We start from the raw sequence: 20,483 nt of genomic DNA on the forward strand, positions 1-20,483 counted from the left end.
TTGAAATTTGTTCTGATATTTTTCCAACTTTCCTCTCTTTTGCTTTTGAAGAATGATTTTATACCATAAATTGTTAGATTAAAGACCTCAGACCTGCTTGCTTAACTCATTGTAGAGAGTGAATATATTGTCAAACGGCTTTTTTCTATCAGAAACTCACCAGTCAGTTGTTTGAACAGCTGGCAAATTGTACTCTTAAAACAATTCTTTTACTTCATTTAATTCTATAAACTGAAAAACTTTAGGGACATGAGACAATCTGCCTTTTTCTGGTTTTTATGCTCTTCGTTCAGTGATCTAGTGGATGTGTTGCAGTTTTATAGATGTGCAAATTAAATTTTTTAAACTTTAGTGCATGAACCCTTCCACACCACTCCGTCTGTCTGTTTCAACATGCTGAAAAATAACATGACAGCCAAGCTTAATTAATAAAGTAAAGCAAACAGTTTTAAGATAATTTTTTTGTTTGTTTGAAAGGCTGGAATAGCTACAAAATGGCTCAGACTTTTGTTTGTAATGGTTGTTTTGTTATTCTAGCTGAAAATGTATTACAGTGACATTTTGGCTGCAATATAATTTATAGCCTAGCATTTTTCATGATGTATGATTCATGTATGAGCACAGTCCTCACATCTAATGTTCACACTGGAACTGACAGCTCTTTTGTGTTAGGCCCAATATAAATTCTTTTAAAAGAGGAAAGGCAGTCGGTGACTCTAGCAATTAACATTATCCAGATATTCAACAATAGAAAAAAAAATAATGCCATCAAATTGTGTGAGATTCTAAGACTTTCTTTCTGTGTTGTTTGTAATCTGGTCGGGTTCTTTTTCTGTTGTACAATATTTGCTATATTTAAAGCGAGGTCTAAGAAGTTGAAACGAAGACTACTGGACTTATTTTTTTGATTTTTGGCTCAATTAATTATTGAGAAACCTCCTCAGATGAACTGTCTTTAAGATTCAAAAAGAAGTCCAGATGCCTTTCATTCAACCTGCTAGGATTACCATTTCTTGGATGACTGAGAATCTAAACCTGCATATTTGAGGCAGTTTGTGATGATAAACAAATATTTAAATAATTGTGCTTATCAGTCTTAAAGCACAAATTTGATAAAAGCAGCACTTACACACTGAAGTTGAGGAAATAACAACTCAGCTCAGAATTCCAGCAAACTACACGGTAAACAAATATTTAAAGATGTTTTTTTAGGCTTTAGATTTGTAAATGTTTTTTTATTTATTTATTTTTTGTGATTGCACTTGCACTATTTTAAATACTGGTCCAGTAATTGAGAGTGTTTTCAATATTTGTGCCAAAGTCAAATATCATTCTTCCGATCTTGTAATACCAAGCACGATAGTTCATTAGTAGCTCAAGAAAGGCTCAACATTTTATCTGACTGCGATCATAAATTCTTGTCTTCTTATATTTGCGTCGTGTGGTTATTAATATCTATAAATTTGCAGAACTGCCTGTATTCATTAAACTGTTGTTATGACTAATGAAATGGCCTAATCAGATCTTCAAAGCAAAGATTTGACAATTAATCTGATGCTGGTGAGTTTGTGTTGCTCAGGTGGCTGCTGACCATATAGGTTGCTAGGTTACAGGTAGATATTAAAAGGTGAAGAAATTCTAATCACACAGATGTGACAGAAACTATTTGGCAAGATCTTTTTTACATTTTTGCTCATTAGGACGCCAGCCAACCAGCTGGAATGTGAGACTACAACCTGATGTATTCTGGAATATGTACCTTGTTGGGTTTAGGTGCTTTTTGTTTGTCTGTGTTGTTTTACATTTCAACACGTCAAATACAGTTTATATGAACTGGAAATGATTCATAAGTAAAAGTGTCATTCCAAATGCTTTTTGTGTTATTTCTGTGATTGGACAAAGTACCTGCTAAGACCTATTTTTGTGCTACTACAAGTCCTGCCTTGAGAACATTGTTTACCTGTTAATTTATTTTGAGAAATTTAAACATTTTTCAGTAAATTTAACATTTTCTGCTCCAAACCAACCCCCAAACCTCACCTATTTCAAGTGAGCCGTGATGTTCCGAGACAAACAAAGACAACATGGTTATCCTCAGCCAGCTGTTAGGTTTTAGCTGTTTGCTGCTCCAGTTTTATCCAAGGGCTCATCCAGGGCAGGTGTTTAGCTGATAATTCATCATGGCTGATGGTATTGGGTGTTACACATGTACACACACACACGCACATTTATATGCACAAAACACATGTGCACATTTTTTTAAGTGAATACCTCTTTTTGCCTGTTTCCATTTTCACTTGAAGTAAACAATTTTGCTTTATGAAGTACATTAATATACACTGTAAGGAATGTGCACAAACAATAAGGTGGGTGTGATAAGTGTGAATTTGCCTCCGTGTGTAGGTGTGTGTTCAGTTAGGGGTGCAACCTGTTTTCATTTCTCTTCTACCTGAACACAGTTTTTTAAGGGCAGTGCATTTAATTACAACAAAACTTGCTATTTTAGTGTTTGACTTGTGGTTATCCTTTAAACCTCTCCTACCTGCTTCTCCTCCTTCACCTCCTTTTCTTAATATACGCTGGATATTCTTCACACTGGACAGCATGCAAAAGAAGTGGGACGGCTATTTTTAGAAGGGTTATGTTTGTTGTGAATTATAAGCCACTCCACCATGTGGTGTATTAGTTATGCTTGTATGAACGGATTTATTAAGCGTATTTCCAGGCTGAGTTGCTTTCAGATGAGACAGATTTACAATTCCACAAAACAGTTGCTAACATGCATTGTCTCATCTGTTTTTTTTTCTTTACTTTTCCACTCCTTTATACCCCTGTTTAGTATCTGTAATTACTATTGCTTGTCTTTGCCAGAGACAGCAGATGTTTTCCTCCTGTGCACCTTAACAGTCTCCCACAGTTTTTCTTTTATTGCTCTGAGTGATAATCAGCAGTTTGGCAAAGTGCTATAAATAAAATGTGTTGTGTCTAAAAATGTAAAAACTCTCCCTAAAAAAATAAACTATACCATAAAGTCATCTACGTACCTAACAAGTAAACCCCAGACACAGAGAGTTTATGAGTGTGAAAACTCAGTGATACAACTGTTAGCAAGACTGTCTCAATAAACAGAGTGTAGGCCATCATTCAGTTTGTTTGGATGCACTCCAATTGTCAAGGAAACAACTGTGAAATGAAATATTTGTACTTATCTAAAACCTGACAGATTCTCCTGTTTAACAGCCTTCAGCATTTGACAGTTTCTCTCTGAGGTGTTGCTAAGTAAAATATGCAAACAAACGTAGTTACTCAAAAATGCCAAAATATGTCATGAATAAAGTCAACAAAACATATCTATGGTAGACTTTTTTTTTCAATACCTCATCAAATTAAAAGACTTAAAGCTGTTAAAGATTTGTGAAGGATTACAAATAATTCAGATTAATGAACTAGATTCACATTTTATTTCATTCATTTCATGTTTGAGCTTGATCAGATTTACTGTACTTCTCTTTAGACATCAGATGGACACTGAGTCAGTTCCTAGCTGATCCCACACATATTTACTCGAGAAAGATTGTGGCACCTGGTTAGCCGCAGGAGAACCTCAACATGACAAACAGTTCATAGACACACGTGTTGTGTTTGGATGGGTGTTGTCTTGTTAAAAGACTGTACCAGGATGTCTCAGGAGGAATAAGATATGTGGATGCAAGATGTGACTGACTTAGCCCTGTGCTGTGAAGGTTACTAAATCACTATCAGAAGTGGCCTGAAGTTATATCATTTGGCTCTCCGCATCATGATTCCAGGACCAACTCTGATGCGGCTTTCCACAACTTTGGCAGGATTGATCCTTTTACCTCTGTGTTGACATATGTGCAGATGATGGTCAGTTGTAGTAATGCAGAGTCAGGTCATAGATTCATTAGTAAATATGATACAATGGCATCTACTGTCGGTGCATACTGGTTAAAACGCCACTCTTTATGCACCCGTCTTTGTGGGTGTTATTGGTATCCTATGCATGGGACAGTAAACCTGATGCTAATCATCAAGACACAATGCAGGATGACATGGGGTACTGTAAAGAATCTATTACCTGTGTCTGGTTCCATAATACCTGGTGTACAATCAAAATATCCTCCTGCTACGTAGTCTGTCCTAACTGGAACTTTCACGACACATGTGGGTTTCCTCGTGTACCCACTGGTTCCAACATTGGGCAACTGTGGCACTTGAATGCCCCAGATGTTGAGCAATTACATGGTACACCCACTTGGTCTTGTGAAAACCCACAATGTAGCCTCTATAAAGTCTGTCAAGTGGTGGTAAAGCTGGCTCGTGTATATGATGCATCCTCTGTGTTTCACTGTTTCGAACTGATCGTTGGATTCTCCGACAACTGCTTACTCTACCCTAGACATGTCAGCATTTAGCAAATTTCCATCACTGATCTGCACATGCACCAAATTACATCCTAATCGAACCATTCCTTCTGTGCGGTTGTTTTTGTCAGTGGGTGTACATTTGTGTATAAAGAGGAAAAATCAAGTAATGACTAAAATCCTGACCCAGATTTAATCTGAACTCTACCCTAACCTACTGTGTAATACCTTTGATCAATAGGCTCACAATACATTATGAGGTGTGTAGGTGAGGTTGGGATCTGTGTTAGAGTCATTTAAATTTAAGGGATCAGTCATCTTTAATCTGGTCCAATTAAAATGACTCTTTTTTTGCACATGTTTAGAAATGTTCATGTTACTTTAAAACAAGATTTGTCTGTGAAGATGATAAAAAAGAAAGCTTTTCTTATTTTGTTCTCTGTCCATTTACAGGCGTCTCCTTCTCATTGAACATGAAACAATAATATCTCTACACTCTTGTTACCCCCCCCCCCCCCCCCACACACACACACACACTCTCTCTCTCTCTTTGTGTGCCAGCACTTCATTAAATTCTAATAGCAGCTGGAAAAAGCTCACATTAAATGAAGTGTGACACATTAATGAAGTATTATTTATCAATGAGTTAAAAAGCTCTACAGAGACCGGCATTAATATCAAACGCCTATTTTGACAGGCTCACAAGGCGTTCCAGTTTAGATGTGAGGTTATTGCTGCCTTGATTTTTCTCACAGTCTCTCACTTTCTCTGTGTTAGAATGTATCTCTATCTACTTTTAATGCCATCCCCTTTTCACTCACAGTTACGCACCCTCTCTACATGATTTACACATCACACTTGATAGGACCTTTCTATCTCTGTCTGTCTGCACGGATGATATGGGCTCAGCATTTCTTTGCCGGCGACTCTTTGTCCGTCTCACTTCTTCTGTAAATTTCAATTTTCCAATTTCAGTCACTTTATTGGCATGACCGTTGAGACAGATGGGAAGCAGAATATCTTGCCTCTCCTTCACATCTTGTCGACTTGTGTGGCTCTGCCACATGCACACCACTTGTGCCTCCATCCTTACCTCCAGGTTTTACTCTGACCTTTCATTTAAATGCTTCCTCTTCCTCTCTCCTTTTTATTGACATCCTCTCTCAGTGCCTCCATCCTTCCTACCTCTTCACCTAGAATGACCTCTGTGCATTGTTGGCTGCTTTGCTGTAGTTTTTTGGAACAGCACAAACAAATGCACCCAACCCCCCACTCCTCCAAACACACACACACACAAGCGTGCTTTTTGTTGTATTGTAGTGTTAGTCTGTGTGAATATGTGTGTTGGCTTGCCGTCAAGAAAAGCTGGAGCATCATGGTTGAATAGAATAAGGTCAACTTGACAGTCAAGCAGACAGATGATGTAAAGCACATAACTGCCATGCTGGCCCACCTTGTCATCACTATTTTCCCATCCTCCTGAATGCATTGCTTTTCTCCTTTGCACTCAGTTTTCTTGTTTGTTTTTTTGGTTTTGTTTTGTTTCGTTTTTTTAGTAGCTAAAGAACGGGGAATTTTCTGTCTCTCTCTCGCCGTCCTGCCTATCCAGCTGCAGTAAGATACACTGACAAGAACCAGTGTTTCACTCAATGCTGCTTTGTGTAGCATGCTGAGATTTCAAAAACACACACTAAAAGAAACAAAACCTCTGTTGAAAATTTGTAAACTCAACAGCTGTTATGATCCTCTTTTTTTTCTGTGCCTTTGCAGTGCTCTCATTGTATTTTCTTGTCATAACAGATGTTTTTTTTGTGGCTTTGAGACACCCTGAGGAGGGTGGGAATCATGACGTGGGAAGTAAGAAGCATAAATGTCAATCATCACTTACACTTAATGGAGACATTACTCGAATTCCTTCGTTTTATCATTCACAGTGATGTTTCAGTGAGCGCTGTGCAGGGCTGTGAACATCAAGTGTGTTGGTAATGGGGTGGGGGGCTATGAAGTGATGAAGATACACAGTAAGTTGCAGGGGTTCATGGTTTCCCCACCAGGGTTCCCAATAAACTAAGACTTAAACTATTACGATATTTCAATGAAAGCCTCTTCTAAAGCTCCCCCAGAGGGGAACTGTAAAGCAAAAATGAGTAAAAATGTTTGATCTTAAACGACCTGAAAGATTTGAGCTAAACTTTTGGTTCAACATAAGGTTTCTGTCTTTTTGATGTTTTCTTATTGATTAATAAACATAAACAAACTACTGATGATAGTAAACTGTGTATTATCTTAGAGTTCTGCAAAATCACGAATCACCCTGGAGCAGAAAGTTGCTCCTGTTTATAGCTGCTTTAAACTCCAGACAAAAAGAAACAGGTGGGTGTGTGAGTGTGGATTTGTCCTGCCTGAACAACACTTTAGACTCTAATCAAGGTATCAATATGTGCTCTTGTAACTCGAACTGCACACTGATGTTTTGTTGAGCTCAAATTAAAGTTGATTGAGGATCGTGTTATTCCTATTTGAAGCTCAAGTGCAAAAACCCCTTCAGCAGCCAGCGACACAAAGTTCTTTATCAAGATGACTCATTTAAAACTATAAATACAAATGCTGATGATTCTTTCCTCTTTTCTAATTGGGCTTTTTTTAAAGTTTGCTGTATAAGTTTGCTGTAGCTTTGCCAGCAGGTCATCGTTATTTGGAATTAAACTGTCCTCATCAATGTAAACATCGACTTGAGAGAAAAATAATGACTAAACAACTTAAACAAAATCATTTAACATTTAACCCTAATATGTCAGAGACTATTTATATTAATGTCAAATTGTTTTAATAACTTCACAATAAAAATATTCAGTTAAAAGCTTCAGTGGCTTTTAGGTTTTATTAAGGCTGAAGTAATAAGTTAGATAATTTAGTCTTTTATGTTGAACATTTAGGCAAAAATGAAACAAAAGAGTGTTAATGGGTCAACCAAAAGCATTCATTTTTTATGATTTTAGTACTTTTTTGTAATATTGTCAAGAAAGTTAGTAAAAAAAAAGCAGAAATGGTGAAATAGTAGCTTTAGACATATGATGCAGGGGGTGTGTTAAGTTTGGGCTATCTGTTGTTTGAAACAACCTGTTTCCCATATCAGCATGGTTTGTAAATTGTAGCTATCAAAGTCAATAGAGTCTTATTTGGTGGAGAACAAACAGTCTATTTTCTGTTCTCTTCTCCCGTTTCTCAGTCCATCAGTTTCAGCACAGCGTACATCGGACATGACGGGCTTTGTGAATTTAGCTTTCACAAAGAGTACGCCAGTCACACATTTCTATTTATTTTCTCCTCTTTTCCATCATCCTTCCCTTCGCGGGCTTCTCCATTCTCCCCTCTGTCCGTCTGTGCCAAAGATCTAAGTGGTTTTCAACTCTTTGACGGAGCTCCCTCACTCTTTTCTCTCTTTATCTTCTCATCCTTGGGAGGCTCAAGTGCAGCAAACACACTCCTATTGAGGAGTACGAGTCATGTTTGACCGCACTCAGCAAACCCCCAATCAATTCACATCACTCCAGTCCTCCGCCACAGTCACAACCCCGACTCCTTCCACTTCTGGCTTGTTGTTTTTTCCTCTTTGTTTTTATACTTTGTGCCTCGTTCTGCCTCCGTCTGACACAACTGTCATTTTATGTACATATTCAATTTTCCTGGCTTCAAACACCATTACCTCCCTGCAATATGTTAAAGACCAAAAGGTTGTTTTAGTCACGTTTAGATGCTGAAATGGAAATAAGAATAAACATAAGTCACCAAGGACTTTCAGTTCACCTAAGACTTTCAGCTAAAGTTAAAGTCACTTTTGTTTGATATGATTATATTTTACCATTTGGGGAAAAAATAAGCCAATTTATTTTGCCATACAGAGTAATATCCATACTGTATGTAAAAAAAAAAAATACAGGGTTTAATGTATTTTAACACTTTATGGTGTTATTGAAAAAGAGTGCATGATTAGGAGTTTTCCGTCTTTATTTATTTACAGGAAATAGATGTTATTGTATATAACAAAAATAACAAAGTGATATGTTCTGAACACTCTTCTATTTTTTTTTTCTAAAGAAAGTCGCATTATTTTTTTTCTTCATCCTCTATTTTGTGTAGGCATATGATGCATCAAATCAGTGTATGCAGGTACTAAAAAAAATAATTGGCACAAGTGTTATTTTGCTTCTGTTCACTCTAAATGCAAAGACAGAAATCTAATCAATGTAGGTTGTGACAAGCCGTAATTGCAAACTGTGAAAATTATTCATCCGATTTCATTATGGTTTAAAGATGGATCCGTTCTTGATAATTACAGATTATTAAAACATGAAAACCCCCCGAAAATAATAATAATAAAAAAGAGAGATACTGCACATGTACCAATAAAGAAGATTTTTTACTTGAAGCAGTTTAAAAGACTCCCTGTCAGCTCTTGGAAACATGCCGCTGAACTCGGTTTACACTTACATATGAGGCTGAACTCTTATTGTAACGTGCCCTAAAGTGTATATTTAGAAGTACAACAATAAAAAAATGAATAAAATTAGTATTTTTTGTGTGCTTATCAGGGTGTGTAAGAAGGGGACAGCAGCTGACTGAAAGCATCAAAGAGGTTAGCGAGGGGTAGTCCTTTCATTTATAACATCTATTAAATGTTCAGGTCAAAAGTTAAATCAATGTCGCTGATGCGTTTTGATATCCAGAGCTCAGAGCCAAAATGAAAAGGATGAGGTCGTGACATCAGTCGTTTGATCTCTCTCTATCCTGTCTGCAGAGAAGAGTCCTGATAAAATGCTGAGGCGATGTGAGTCACTCGGGTCATAGGACTCTGTGTTTGTGTGTGTGTGAGTATTGTTTTTCGAGCTCAAATAAAAAAATTGTCTTTATTGCAGTTAATAAATAAATTCAGGGACTATTCTCTCAGGTGCTCTTTCTTCCCAACCCTTATCTACTCCTCCCCTAACTTCCCTTTAGCTGTCCTTTTCTGCTCTTGTGATGGCGGAGGACTGGGCAAGGCAACAGTCTCTTGTGAATGAAGCGAATTGAGACGGAGCTCAGCTGCATGCATGAGCAGCTCCCATAAAGTAACTCCGCATATCAATCACGCTCTTCGTGTTCAACAGTAATAATGACCTTCTGAGGGATTCCTCTGGCAAGATACAGTAGGACTCACGCATACACACGCGCGCACGCAGACACACCCGTTGACATATATGCATGCATAGTTACAGCTAGCGAGTGCGCACACACTCGTTCAGTCTTTCAGCACAATCACACAGCCGCTGTGCAGCACTCAGTCACAGCTGTCAGTGCGGTTTGACACCAGCTTTCCTGTCTCATCATTAGTTTCAGTGAGAGATGTCCTGTCCCCTCAACAAAAACAAACATGGCAGGCTGTGACAAATCAATTCATCAGCTGAGGCATTTGCCAATAGTTATATTTCACTTACAACTAATGTGCGTTGAATGTTTCAGAAAAAGTTTCTAATAATGCACAGGCAACACTTGGCACCCCCCTCCCCAACAGTTTTGATCAATGAATTCTCAGAAGCAGATTGTTGTCAAAACAGTGACTGTCTCTGACAGATGATTGCTTTCCATACTAACTGAATTAATGCACTTTTGAGGCAGAAATGGGACTGTTCCAGTAACTGTGTTAAACTTGTTTTTTTTTTTTCTTTTTATCGATTAGAAACTAGAAAAATAGGCCTAAAGGTGGTGTAATATTACATTTATCTCACAACTTTCAGTAATATTCACAAAATAATTTTAAAAATCCTAATTGGGTGAAACAATTGTATTGATTAATTAATTTTAAGAACTAAAACTCGATTTGATAATCCAGCTACACACATCTGTATTGATCATGCAATCAGTTAGATGCTTTGTGTTGGTCCCTTTGTTTGTATTTTGAGTAAGTTTTGACCAATTACATTTGTGCCATATTCAATTTCCTGCAGGTAAACTATCAATGTGGAACACAAAAAACAATTTCAATAAACTAAATTAATAAATAGTTTGTCTAAATTAAATATTTTTAAGCGTATACATTGCAACAAATTTAGTTATTTCTTATTCTGATATTCACTGGCTGAAATAACTCTAAAACATTGATCAATAGCAATAAAAACGTCAAACTCCTACATTACTCCAGAAGTTTCATGTTTCCGTATTCATGGACAATGCAGTTGCTGAAGTTCTGAGAATTAAAAGTGGGTGACTGAGGGATTAGATACCACTGATATATGTAAATTCAGCCAACTGTCTGAAGCTTGTACAGTTGGTCAGACTCGGGATCACCTCTGATTGATATGAAGCTTCAGGAGAGACAGAAAAAAACCTTTGCAGCACATGTAGTACCCTCATAATCTAGAGGCAAGTCTTATAGATAATAAGGGTGCAGAATCTTTAGTGTTCCTATTTTGTAATTTATCTGCTTGATTTTTTTTTTATCTCGTCATTAGTCTGTTATGTACCTTTGTTTCTCTGTCCTAATTTCTTTACTTCCACCTTAGGTGCCCATTCCTTTCCATTACTTCTGACTCATGACATTCCTGGTTGTAGTACTTTGTGTCTCTCAGTGCCTGTTTTCCCATTCTTTGTCCTATTTACTTCCTTCTTTTTTTGGCACCCTGTGTTCCTCTACATCGTTTCTGTCTAACGTCACTTTTTGTATTCCTTATTTTGGACTCTTCACTCTGTGCCTTTCCGTTGTTGTTTTTCCTTTCTCCTTCATGCTTCCTTCACTTTTTGTACCTCCTTGTGTGCTTGTCTCGTGGCTTTTTACTTCCTTTTCCCTCTCTCTTTCCTTTTCTTCCTCCTCCTTCTCTGGCAGCATATCTTTCTTTAGTCGATCAGACAGTCGAAGCAGCCAAGCTGCCGGAGGCGAGAGAAGGCAGAGGAGCCGCTCTGTCCGACCTCCCTCCCTCTCCAGAGAGAAAAACTAATGCCGACACGCCAATAAGCACCATGGAGGCAATTATTCACCATTTCTATTAGCCTTCAGTTTTCCTCAGAAAGTTAGCACACTTATTAAACTTAGCTCATTAACTCCACACAGTGTTTTGATGTTCTCAAACATCACACTTTTTTGTGATTGATTGTTAGAAGATTGCACCAGAGAAGCTGTAGGCTAAAGGTGGTTGTTTGTGGGCCAACCAGTTTGTTGAGAAGTAAGCTAACTGGGAAAACTGTTAGAGAAGAAGATAAATAAGACATGATCTTCCCTCCCACAGCAGCTGCCAACCGTGTGCCCTGCAACAAGGCTCTTAACCCCCAACTGCTCGACTGGACTCACTCAGTGTCCAGAATAAAGCACCCAATTACCGTGAGCAGAGTTCTTTTGTGAGAGGAAGTGCTTTAATTTGAGGCAGCACTTTGGCTAAAATACTTCAGCCTTACTTTAGTTTAAGGTATGTGTTGTAGCCAGCAGGTGATGTTAAACCAGTTTAAATTAATTTTATTTGACATCTTGCTGAGTAACACTGAAACTCATTGAAACCTTTTTGTGGAACTTTTTAATGTACCTTAAGTGTGCTTGAACTTTTACCATGGAAAAGTTTGGTTTATTTTAGGTCTTACCTGTGTAGAACAAAAACACTCAGCAAAGAACAGAAAAAAAATATATGAGCTTTGACAATATTTCTGTATTTGCATGAAATCATTGCAATAAATAATAATAATAATAATAATAATAATAATAATAATAATAATAATAATAATAATAATAATAATAAAAATAAATAAATAATAATAATAAAACAGGCTGTAGCATGTTAAGATGTCTTTGGATGCGTAATGAAATATTTACAGGAGTTTAAATATGTTACTAAACTTTTCAAACACTTAATTCAGACCTTTATGGAGAAATAATGGCAAGTTTGAACAGGGCCACGAGCAGAGTGGATTGCTTAAAACAAGTCCAGTCTGAATAATGTTATTGCAGTTCATGCTGGGAGAAATATTATGATAATACATCAAGCTGTTGCTGCTAATTGCTGCTAACTGTAAAACTGTATTTTTAAAAAAAACATGAATAAAGCCAATAAACTATGTAAACTGTTAAAAGCGCTATCTGCAACAGGTAAGACAGAATCCTTTCACAGAACGTGACTTCAGTGGAGCTGAACATTTGCTTTAAGCCTCCGTCACACATCTCTGCAACTCAGTCTAAAACTGCAGATTTCAGCTTCACCCACTCCGACACTCAGACTCAGAAAAAACAACTTAAACTGCTGACATTGAACTCATGAGCATATTTTTCTCTACAGATTTTGCACAGAGAAAAGAAAAAAACTTATATATATATATATATATATGTATATGTGGCAAAAGCAAAAATATTTTGGTTTTCCGTTCTGAGCTACAGAGCAGTGTGGTATTTCTAGACCTTTGTAAGATTTCTTAATATTTTTTTATCTATTTATTTTTACTTAATACCCAAACAGCCTTCAAAAAAGTGTGCAACATTTTTTTGTTCTGTGGTTAGCAGTGATTCACATCTAACCGGCACCATGAGACCCCATAATAATAATAACAATAATAAATTATGTTATAACAGCTCAATGTTCAAAGAAGTGTTCACAGAGCACTCATTTTATATTGAAAACCGAATACAAATCATTTCTAAAACATCACAGGGTCTCTGGTAGGTTTAGAAACCTAACAACCTCTTCAGCATTATGTTAGAGGATCCATTTTGAAGATGCAGTTTCTCAACAATAGGAAATGTTTCTCTCAAACAGAAATTGATTAAACCACTGAAGCCTTTTTTAGTTGACCTTATAAATTTTGCAAGCTTTTATATTTGCTTCTTTCTTGGTTTTGTAAGCAGCTGAAAAATAGGCTGAATTGTCCGGCAGCACATTAGAAAATGTCTCAGCAACACATTAATTCAATACACAATTATAATTGTGGAAATATTATCGGAGCAGTCTCCTGTAGCACATTCACTTTGTAGGATTTACTTTGTACCTTCTCTTCTCTTGGACTGCAGTTGCTTTTAGCCGCAATGATTTTTCCAAAACCCTCATACTGGATTACAACTTTCGAAAACAAGAATATGTCTAGATTTTATTACTATCTGCTGCAAATATCGGACGCATGTATAATGTATGTGAGAGGCTCTTATAGCAGGAGTCCCAAGATGACAATGCACTTTAAGTGTTAGGGTCTATAAATTTTGCGATGTAGTTCATAGGTTTTTATCATGTGTTTAATATTGTGTGACTTGGTTCTGCTTTTTAATAATTTTGGTTCTTTAACTTTCTGCTTGCATCAGGCCCTACTTTCCCAATCAGCACGCCTGCCCAGTTAAACACATTCAGTTTATGTCATTCCATGTTTACAGTCGTCGTTTTTCAGATCCTCATTGATATTTACTCATTGGTCTTCCCATGCCATGTTTAGGTCTATGTCATCATGTTCAGATTTTTTTTAATTCTAAGCAGTTCCTCAGGCTTTTATCCACCGTACCCACACCAAATACAGCAGATATTCTGTAAGCTTTAGCCACTTTCTTCTTTAATTATCATACTGTTTACATTTACGTGACTTTACTTTTCTCTCATATTGTATCAATCGTATAGCAAATATATTGAAACTTTTAACAGAACACAATCAGTGTGACTCAGGGGAATCTGGAAAATAATTGCATGAAATTTTTTAGACTATGCTGTCAAGTGATTTTTTGTTTGTTCCTCACAGTGGACTTTGTGTGACGAAGTCCACTTGTTTATGTGCAAATAAAGTGGTTGAAAAAAAAAAAGAAATCCAGGTGTCCACTTGGATGCATCATTCAGTTTGCGTATTAACAACAGCTGTAAACAGCCTCTTCAATGACCACCTTTGTGCGACCACTTACTAAGATCACAGTTATTATGCTTGCAGAAGCTGATGAGTATGTTGAACTTTCATTGTACCGGCCCCGGGGGTTCGGTCACAGCTTGAAACCAAAAGGTTTTAACAGCCTTGGGTTTGCAGCTGAAATTGGCATTTTTCACTCTGTTTTTCCACTTTTCTAGGTTAAAAAAGTCCATCTAATAAAGATGAGACCTCAAAGAAAACGTACAAATGCCAGTGGACGTGGATACTCAGTCTGCCCCAACAGTGCAGCTACTTCACTTTATTACACACATGGGAACATATAAGGGCCCTTATAGCCTTCTTTTGTTCTGAACCTGATTTTGGCTCCAAATTGTGCCAACTGTTCTTATGTGTGCGATCAAGCTGTAGTTTAAGGTAAACAAGCCGCCCACTATCTTTCTGTCCATTCAGTGATAACAGTTATAGAGTACAGTGAAGATTTGTTCTCCGTGTGAATCAATGCTAATCACATCATCATGCGGTCTCGTCCCTCATGGCTCTCTCTGGGGTTTCACACTCCTCTCTGGCCTTTTCCTCCTCACCCACTGCTTTTTCCACTCACTCTTTGTCTCTCTCCTCCTCCCTCCTGTCTCTCTTCATCACTCGCCATCTGAGGCTACTTGCACGCGAGCCAGTGCTCCACACGGGTCAGCATGGTGACGACTCTGATGCTGAAGTTGTCACCGTTATGCAGAGAGCTCCCATCATGCATCCATCATCCAATATTTCTGCAGCCGTTCTTACTGATCGTTGTTTTCCAACATGCTGTAAAGTAGACATGTTAGAGGAAAATGTAACATGTGGAAGATCGATATACTGAGTAAGATAAGATTCTATTTTTTGTTTTGAGGGGGTTAGATATTTATTATTGGTCCATTTTATTTTCATACTGTCTAAATTGAGATACAGAGGTTTCTTTCTGTTTCTTTTCTTTTTCTGTATGTGTACACTATATAAAAAGATTTTGTGCTTCTAAGTCAACATTTGTATTTGTAATCAGAATTTGTGGTTTAAAATCAAAGTTTGGAGTTATAAACTGGGCTTTGTGCATGTGCAAAAATATTGTACTTGTACAATATATTCTATATTTACAGTATATACTCACACTTAGGGAATAAAAAATTACTTTTGTGAACATCTATTTACAGATTTGAAGTAGATATATTTAAAACACAAAGCAGGTTTACCATATTGAGGAAGAAAGCCAGGGTCAATTTTTTTTCTGTGATTTCAAAGTCACACACATCCAAATAAAACTTTAGATGCTGAATTTTATATGCAGTTTTCTGCATTCCCACACAGATTTTTGCATTGTATCCACAAACAAATGTTCACGTAAGCACTTTTTTTAATTCTCAGAGTGTGTAAAAATACTTTACAAAAACAAATCTTTTTTTATACATGCACAATTTTTACACACACTCAAAGTCCAGTTTACAACTACAAACCCTGATTTACAAGTTCAAATTCTGATTACAAATACAAACTCTGAGTTAGAAACACTATTGTTATAAGGTTCTATAGTGTGTTTTTTGATTCTCAAAATGTTTTTACATTAAGAAAGGTGGCTTTTAATTTTATTCCATGTTTTGCAGCAATACAGCTGCCTCAGAACTATATACTACAACTTCAAACTATCACACATGTACACTAAAAATGGAGAGGCAGGTTCACCTGTAAACTCAAGCTGCATCTACTTGTTTTTGTTCAACTTTATTAATACTTCATTATTAGACTGTGCTGCAGGCAATACATGTTCCACAGACAGTTTTTCAGTGTTACACTTTTTAAAATCAATATTTTTTTCACTGTAACTGTAACTGTTTAATTTGATATCAAGGGTTCTGATATTTACTTTTTTTATCCGGCCAACCTTGTAATGAGTCACAGGCAATTAGCAAGACAAAAGCCTTATTCCCAATTCAAGACAGAACATTTTGACCTTCTAATGGCCCCCAAGGTTTTAGTTTTCCAAAAAATTTATATGCCTCTGAAACTGATCAGCATAACACCACAGCATTTTTGGGAAAAGGCTTTGTTTATGCAGATGCAGGAGTAATGTGATATATTTATTTGTCTGAGTCATCAATACCAGTTCTTGTATCACTCATCCACAAGAGAATGACCCTTTTGGTGCTGCGGTGTTGTTACTAAATACGTGTTTTCTCTTTGTCTGTGTTTGTGCCTATGTTTGTCTGTGTATGCCTGCATGGCTACATGCCTGCCTGTGTGTGTTTATGTATGTGTGTGTTCACAGCTCCAGCCAATGCCCAGATTGTGCACTCCGGTGCGGCGTGTAACGTCAAGGATGATAACATAAGTGAGAGAATTTACACCATCAGAGAAGGGGACACACTAGTGCTTCGGTGTATTGTTAAAGGACACCCACGACCACAGGTAGGTCCCCACCCCACCTGCTGAGCATGTATTGCATGAGCCATGTTGCAGGTGTGTTTATTATGATGATTCTCAGCTTTGACTGAATGTACAGGTGAGTTCAGAGGGTCTAGCTAAAGGACACCTTGGCAGGGGTGTTGATGGTGTCTCTGAAAACAATTTTCCAGCAGTTTGTTGTACAATCTGTAATAACTCCACACATAACAATCATGACAATGGTGGACAGAAAAACGGATGCCTTAGTACTCTAATGAACAGAAAATCCTGGGTTTTAGCAATTATTTTCTAGATAGCTGAGGATTCTTATAAATAAATGATTTGAGATGTAGCTGATCAGAGTCAGAATTATCTGTAAACTTTGATTAGCTTCTGTTTTTAATTCAATACTTTTTCAGAATTATTCATTTCATTCTTAGATCCACGTTTACCCCCTTGTGTTTAGTCCCTTTTTTCCCCTCTGACACAAATATAGCAAAGCCTAAGGTCCTATCCAGCTGCTGATGTTGTTATAATGCATGAGCACCTCCATATATCTGAAATAATTGAACTTTGCTTACATGGTGTGGCTGCTTCATGCCAGCACTTTGGGGTGAAACATGCTGGTGACTGAAAGGGCCGGAGGCAAGGCAGACACACACTTTATGACTAGAATAACCATGTGTTGGTTAGCAGTATTTCATGATGTACTTGTGAGTAATTACTCGTGTTTACAGTGTGGTTCAGTTAGTGCTGAGTCACACGATTTCATCTGATTACTCACCTTACAGTGACATGATTTAAATCCATACCCTGCCTCAGGGCTCTCAGTTGAACCTTTATGTAAACTGACTCTGTTCTGAGTCTGTCGTCTTGTTAGTGAAGCTGTCACCATATTTGGTTTTGCACTTTACAAACTGTTTTTTATGTCGAGGCAGTGGCAGAGCAGAGAATGTGCATTGTGACTTAAAGGTCACGGGTTTAATTCCACAGAATAACTCATTGGAGGAGTGTGCTCCGTGCCGTAAACAATTGAATTGCAGTACTTGCCTCAAGGAAGGCTGATAGTACCAGTGCTGATGCTTGATAAATATAATAAAGAAACAGAGTTTAGAAAAGTGACATAATCCTGATTATGTGTTTTTAAAGAAAATTACAGAAGGAAATTATTTCATTTCCAGCTCAGCGCATGGCTGAACAGTTCTCCGTCCTTTTTAGCTCTGGACATATGGATGTGCTGGAGTTCATCCAAGATTTTTTTTTTCATGTTTTAAAGAACAGTGTGTTACTTTTTCATGATGACATACTGGATAGGAGAGCTTTTAAGGTCTCACAAATAGACATAAGCGTAAAGTATGTACATATACTGTAAACAGAAACTTGCATGGATAAACATGTAGTCAATAATACATTTGTAATAAAACACACATACAGTCCATGCACATGTAAACACAAATAGAAAGTAAGGCCTAGACCCAGACACTGCTTTATTCATGCTGATATGATGCCAGTGGACATGCATCCGTGGGGAACGCTGCTTTTCTCACCTCACACACTCCAACAAAAATACACACTCACACACATACACACACACAACCTCTCCTTGGTTCCCTCAGTTCATTTCATGTCTAGTTTTGTAAGCTCACACACACTTACATTTTCCCACACAAACCTTGGTCCGAAATGTTTGAATAGGAGTTTAATCAAGGAAAGTTCTGGACACACTATACTATGCTTAATTTTTAAACTAGACTGTTGTCCTAACCTGTGTACATTTATCCTTTGCCTATTTAATTCATTCATCTTTCTATGTTTTTTTTTTTTTACTCAAACACACACATATACGGCCATTGAAATGTGCACAAAGATGCAGTTTCATTCAAAGATCACATTTACCACCCATGTACATAGAAACAAACAACGTTTATTAAAACTTTAATTTTCACCAAAGCTGAAATATCAATCATAATACAGAACATACTCTGAGTAACACACACTACTCAAGTCTGTTCCCCTGCAGCAGTTCAAAGACGTAGGAAATTGCGTCAGTGATTGCTTGTTCTCTGGGTCGGAGGTGGGAGTATATTTTGAATAATGATCACTTTGGTCACATTGTCAGAATGTAAAATATATATGGAGTGTGCAAACAAGACTTACACTGCCTCTGGCAAAGAGACACTGGTTGAGTGGGAGCGTGTGCACGCATGGACATGTGTGCATCTGTCAGTGAGAAGATGTGCAGACACACACCAACAAACAAAGACAGGCAGAGACAAAGAAAGACTCAGGCAGAGAAAAAGAAACAGACCGATAAGAAAAAAAGTAACAGCAGTAAAGAGAATTGCTGTATCCTCTGTTTTGGAACATAAAAATGGAACTAGAACTATTATATCCTGATTAAATCCTTTAGGTATTTCTTACAGTATCAAAATACAAGTATAATACAATACAAGTTGAAAAAAAAGAGAGGATATATCTTGTCTACATTATGCATCCCAAGCAGCAGCTGTACAGTTGTTCGTGTATATATTTTGACATGTCCTCATGAAGCCAGTGGGAGAGAAATCACCTAGAGTGACAACAATGAGATACTTAGGATGACGTTATGGTGACAGTAGAAGCTGTGAGTGTGCTGACCTCTGTTCCTGCTCGAGCAGGACACTGCAGCATTCTGCGCTCGGTCCCATTGGGCTTACAGAGTTTCACTGCATCCTCATGCTGCATAGATAACCTGATCCTTGTCATCCAAGTGTCTTCTTCAACATCTTTTACAGCTTTGCACACCCCCTTTTACTCACACACGTGCATTTCTAGCTCTGGCAGCGCACATCATTGTTTGTCCCTGTGTTTTTGTTGGTTCTATGTGCGCTGTCATTTTGAGCAATTGTGAAAGCTCGTGAAACATTTTTATTCTCTTAGTATGATTTTTTTTTTTCACTTCTTTGCTTTTTTGGTTGGCATAGAGACTATAAATCCAAAGCAGGACCCTTAGGGATCTTTGGGATGAATATATTCTGTGACATTAGCCTAGAGTAGCCTGCAGCTATCTTACAGCTAAAAAAATATATATTCACAACTTAAAATCAGGAAGTTGAGTTCTGCTGTTTTGGCAGAAGCACATGTTGCATTTTTATGCCTACGTTGAATGTTACATGTTGCCTTTGGTGATTAGAATGAAGTTGCAAAAATTGTAAACAAAAAAAGTAGCCTGCAAAATCAAAAATTGGTTTTGATTGTGTAAATAAGCAGTTAATTTTTTTTTTGCTTGAGATGGCCATGATAGCTGCTGTAAGAAGAGGTTTTCTGGATTTTTGAATATCTAAAATGGAGCTCGTTAAATGCTTTGTGAGGATGAAATTGCTCAAATAAGATCTGACAAAGAAGTCAGGAAATAACTCTGGTGATTTCTTGTGTTGTACATAAACAGACTTAAAACTCCCGATCACAAAGAGACACCATGAGCTGTCTAAAGTCTTGAACTATAAAAACAAAAAACAAAAAACAATGTAAAGCCTGATTCAAGGCATTTTGAGGACTGAATTTTTACAAGATACACTGCACAGCTAAACTAAAGGTAAATTAGACCCTGTCCACAAAAATTCAGACATTTTGCAAAACACCTCTCATCCACATCCCCACAGTTGTGAGAAGAATCACTAAATCACAATGTGTTTTTACTGAAATAAGGTATTTCTGAAATCCTTTGTTATTAGTGCAGTGCTTTAAATCACCAATAAACCTTCTTGTTTGCAACTTCAAAAGTGTGCAAAGTTTTAGGGAATGTAGTGACTTTTACCAAAACAGTAGCTGCATTTATGCTCATAGAGTTGTTGGATC

The 20,483-nt window shown here is 37.3% G+C and overlaps 1 protein-coding gene across 2 annotated transcripts in view; it reads left to right on the forward strand.

Annotated features, from left to right (window-relative positions):
• The window catches only part of LOC108237360 (MAM domain-containing glycosylphosphatidylinositol anchor protein 1), a 166,339-nt gene that overhangs the window by 36,716 nt on the left and 109,140 nt on the right, over window positions 1-20,483 (forward strand). For both annotated transcript variants that reach the window (XM_037979938.1, XM_017418722.3), the window contains exon 3: window positions 16,531-16,670. In XM_037979938.1, coding sequence (XP_037835866.1) covers window positions 16,531-16,670 — 140 coding nt within the window. The remainder of the gene's footprint in view (window positions 1-16,530; window positions 16,671-20,483) is intronic.

The sequence above is a fragment of the Kryptolebias marmoratus genome, linkage group LG15 (assembly GCF_001649575.2).
Source record: "Kryptolebias marmoratus isolate JLee-2015 linkage group LG15, ASM164957v2, whole genome shotgun sequence".
Lineage (NCBI taxonomy): Eukaryota > Metazoa > Chordata > Actinopteri > Cyprinodontiformes > Rivulidae > Kryptolebias > Kryptolebias marmoratus.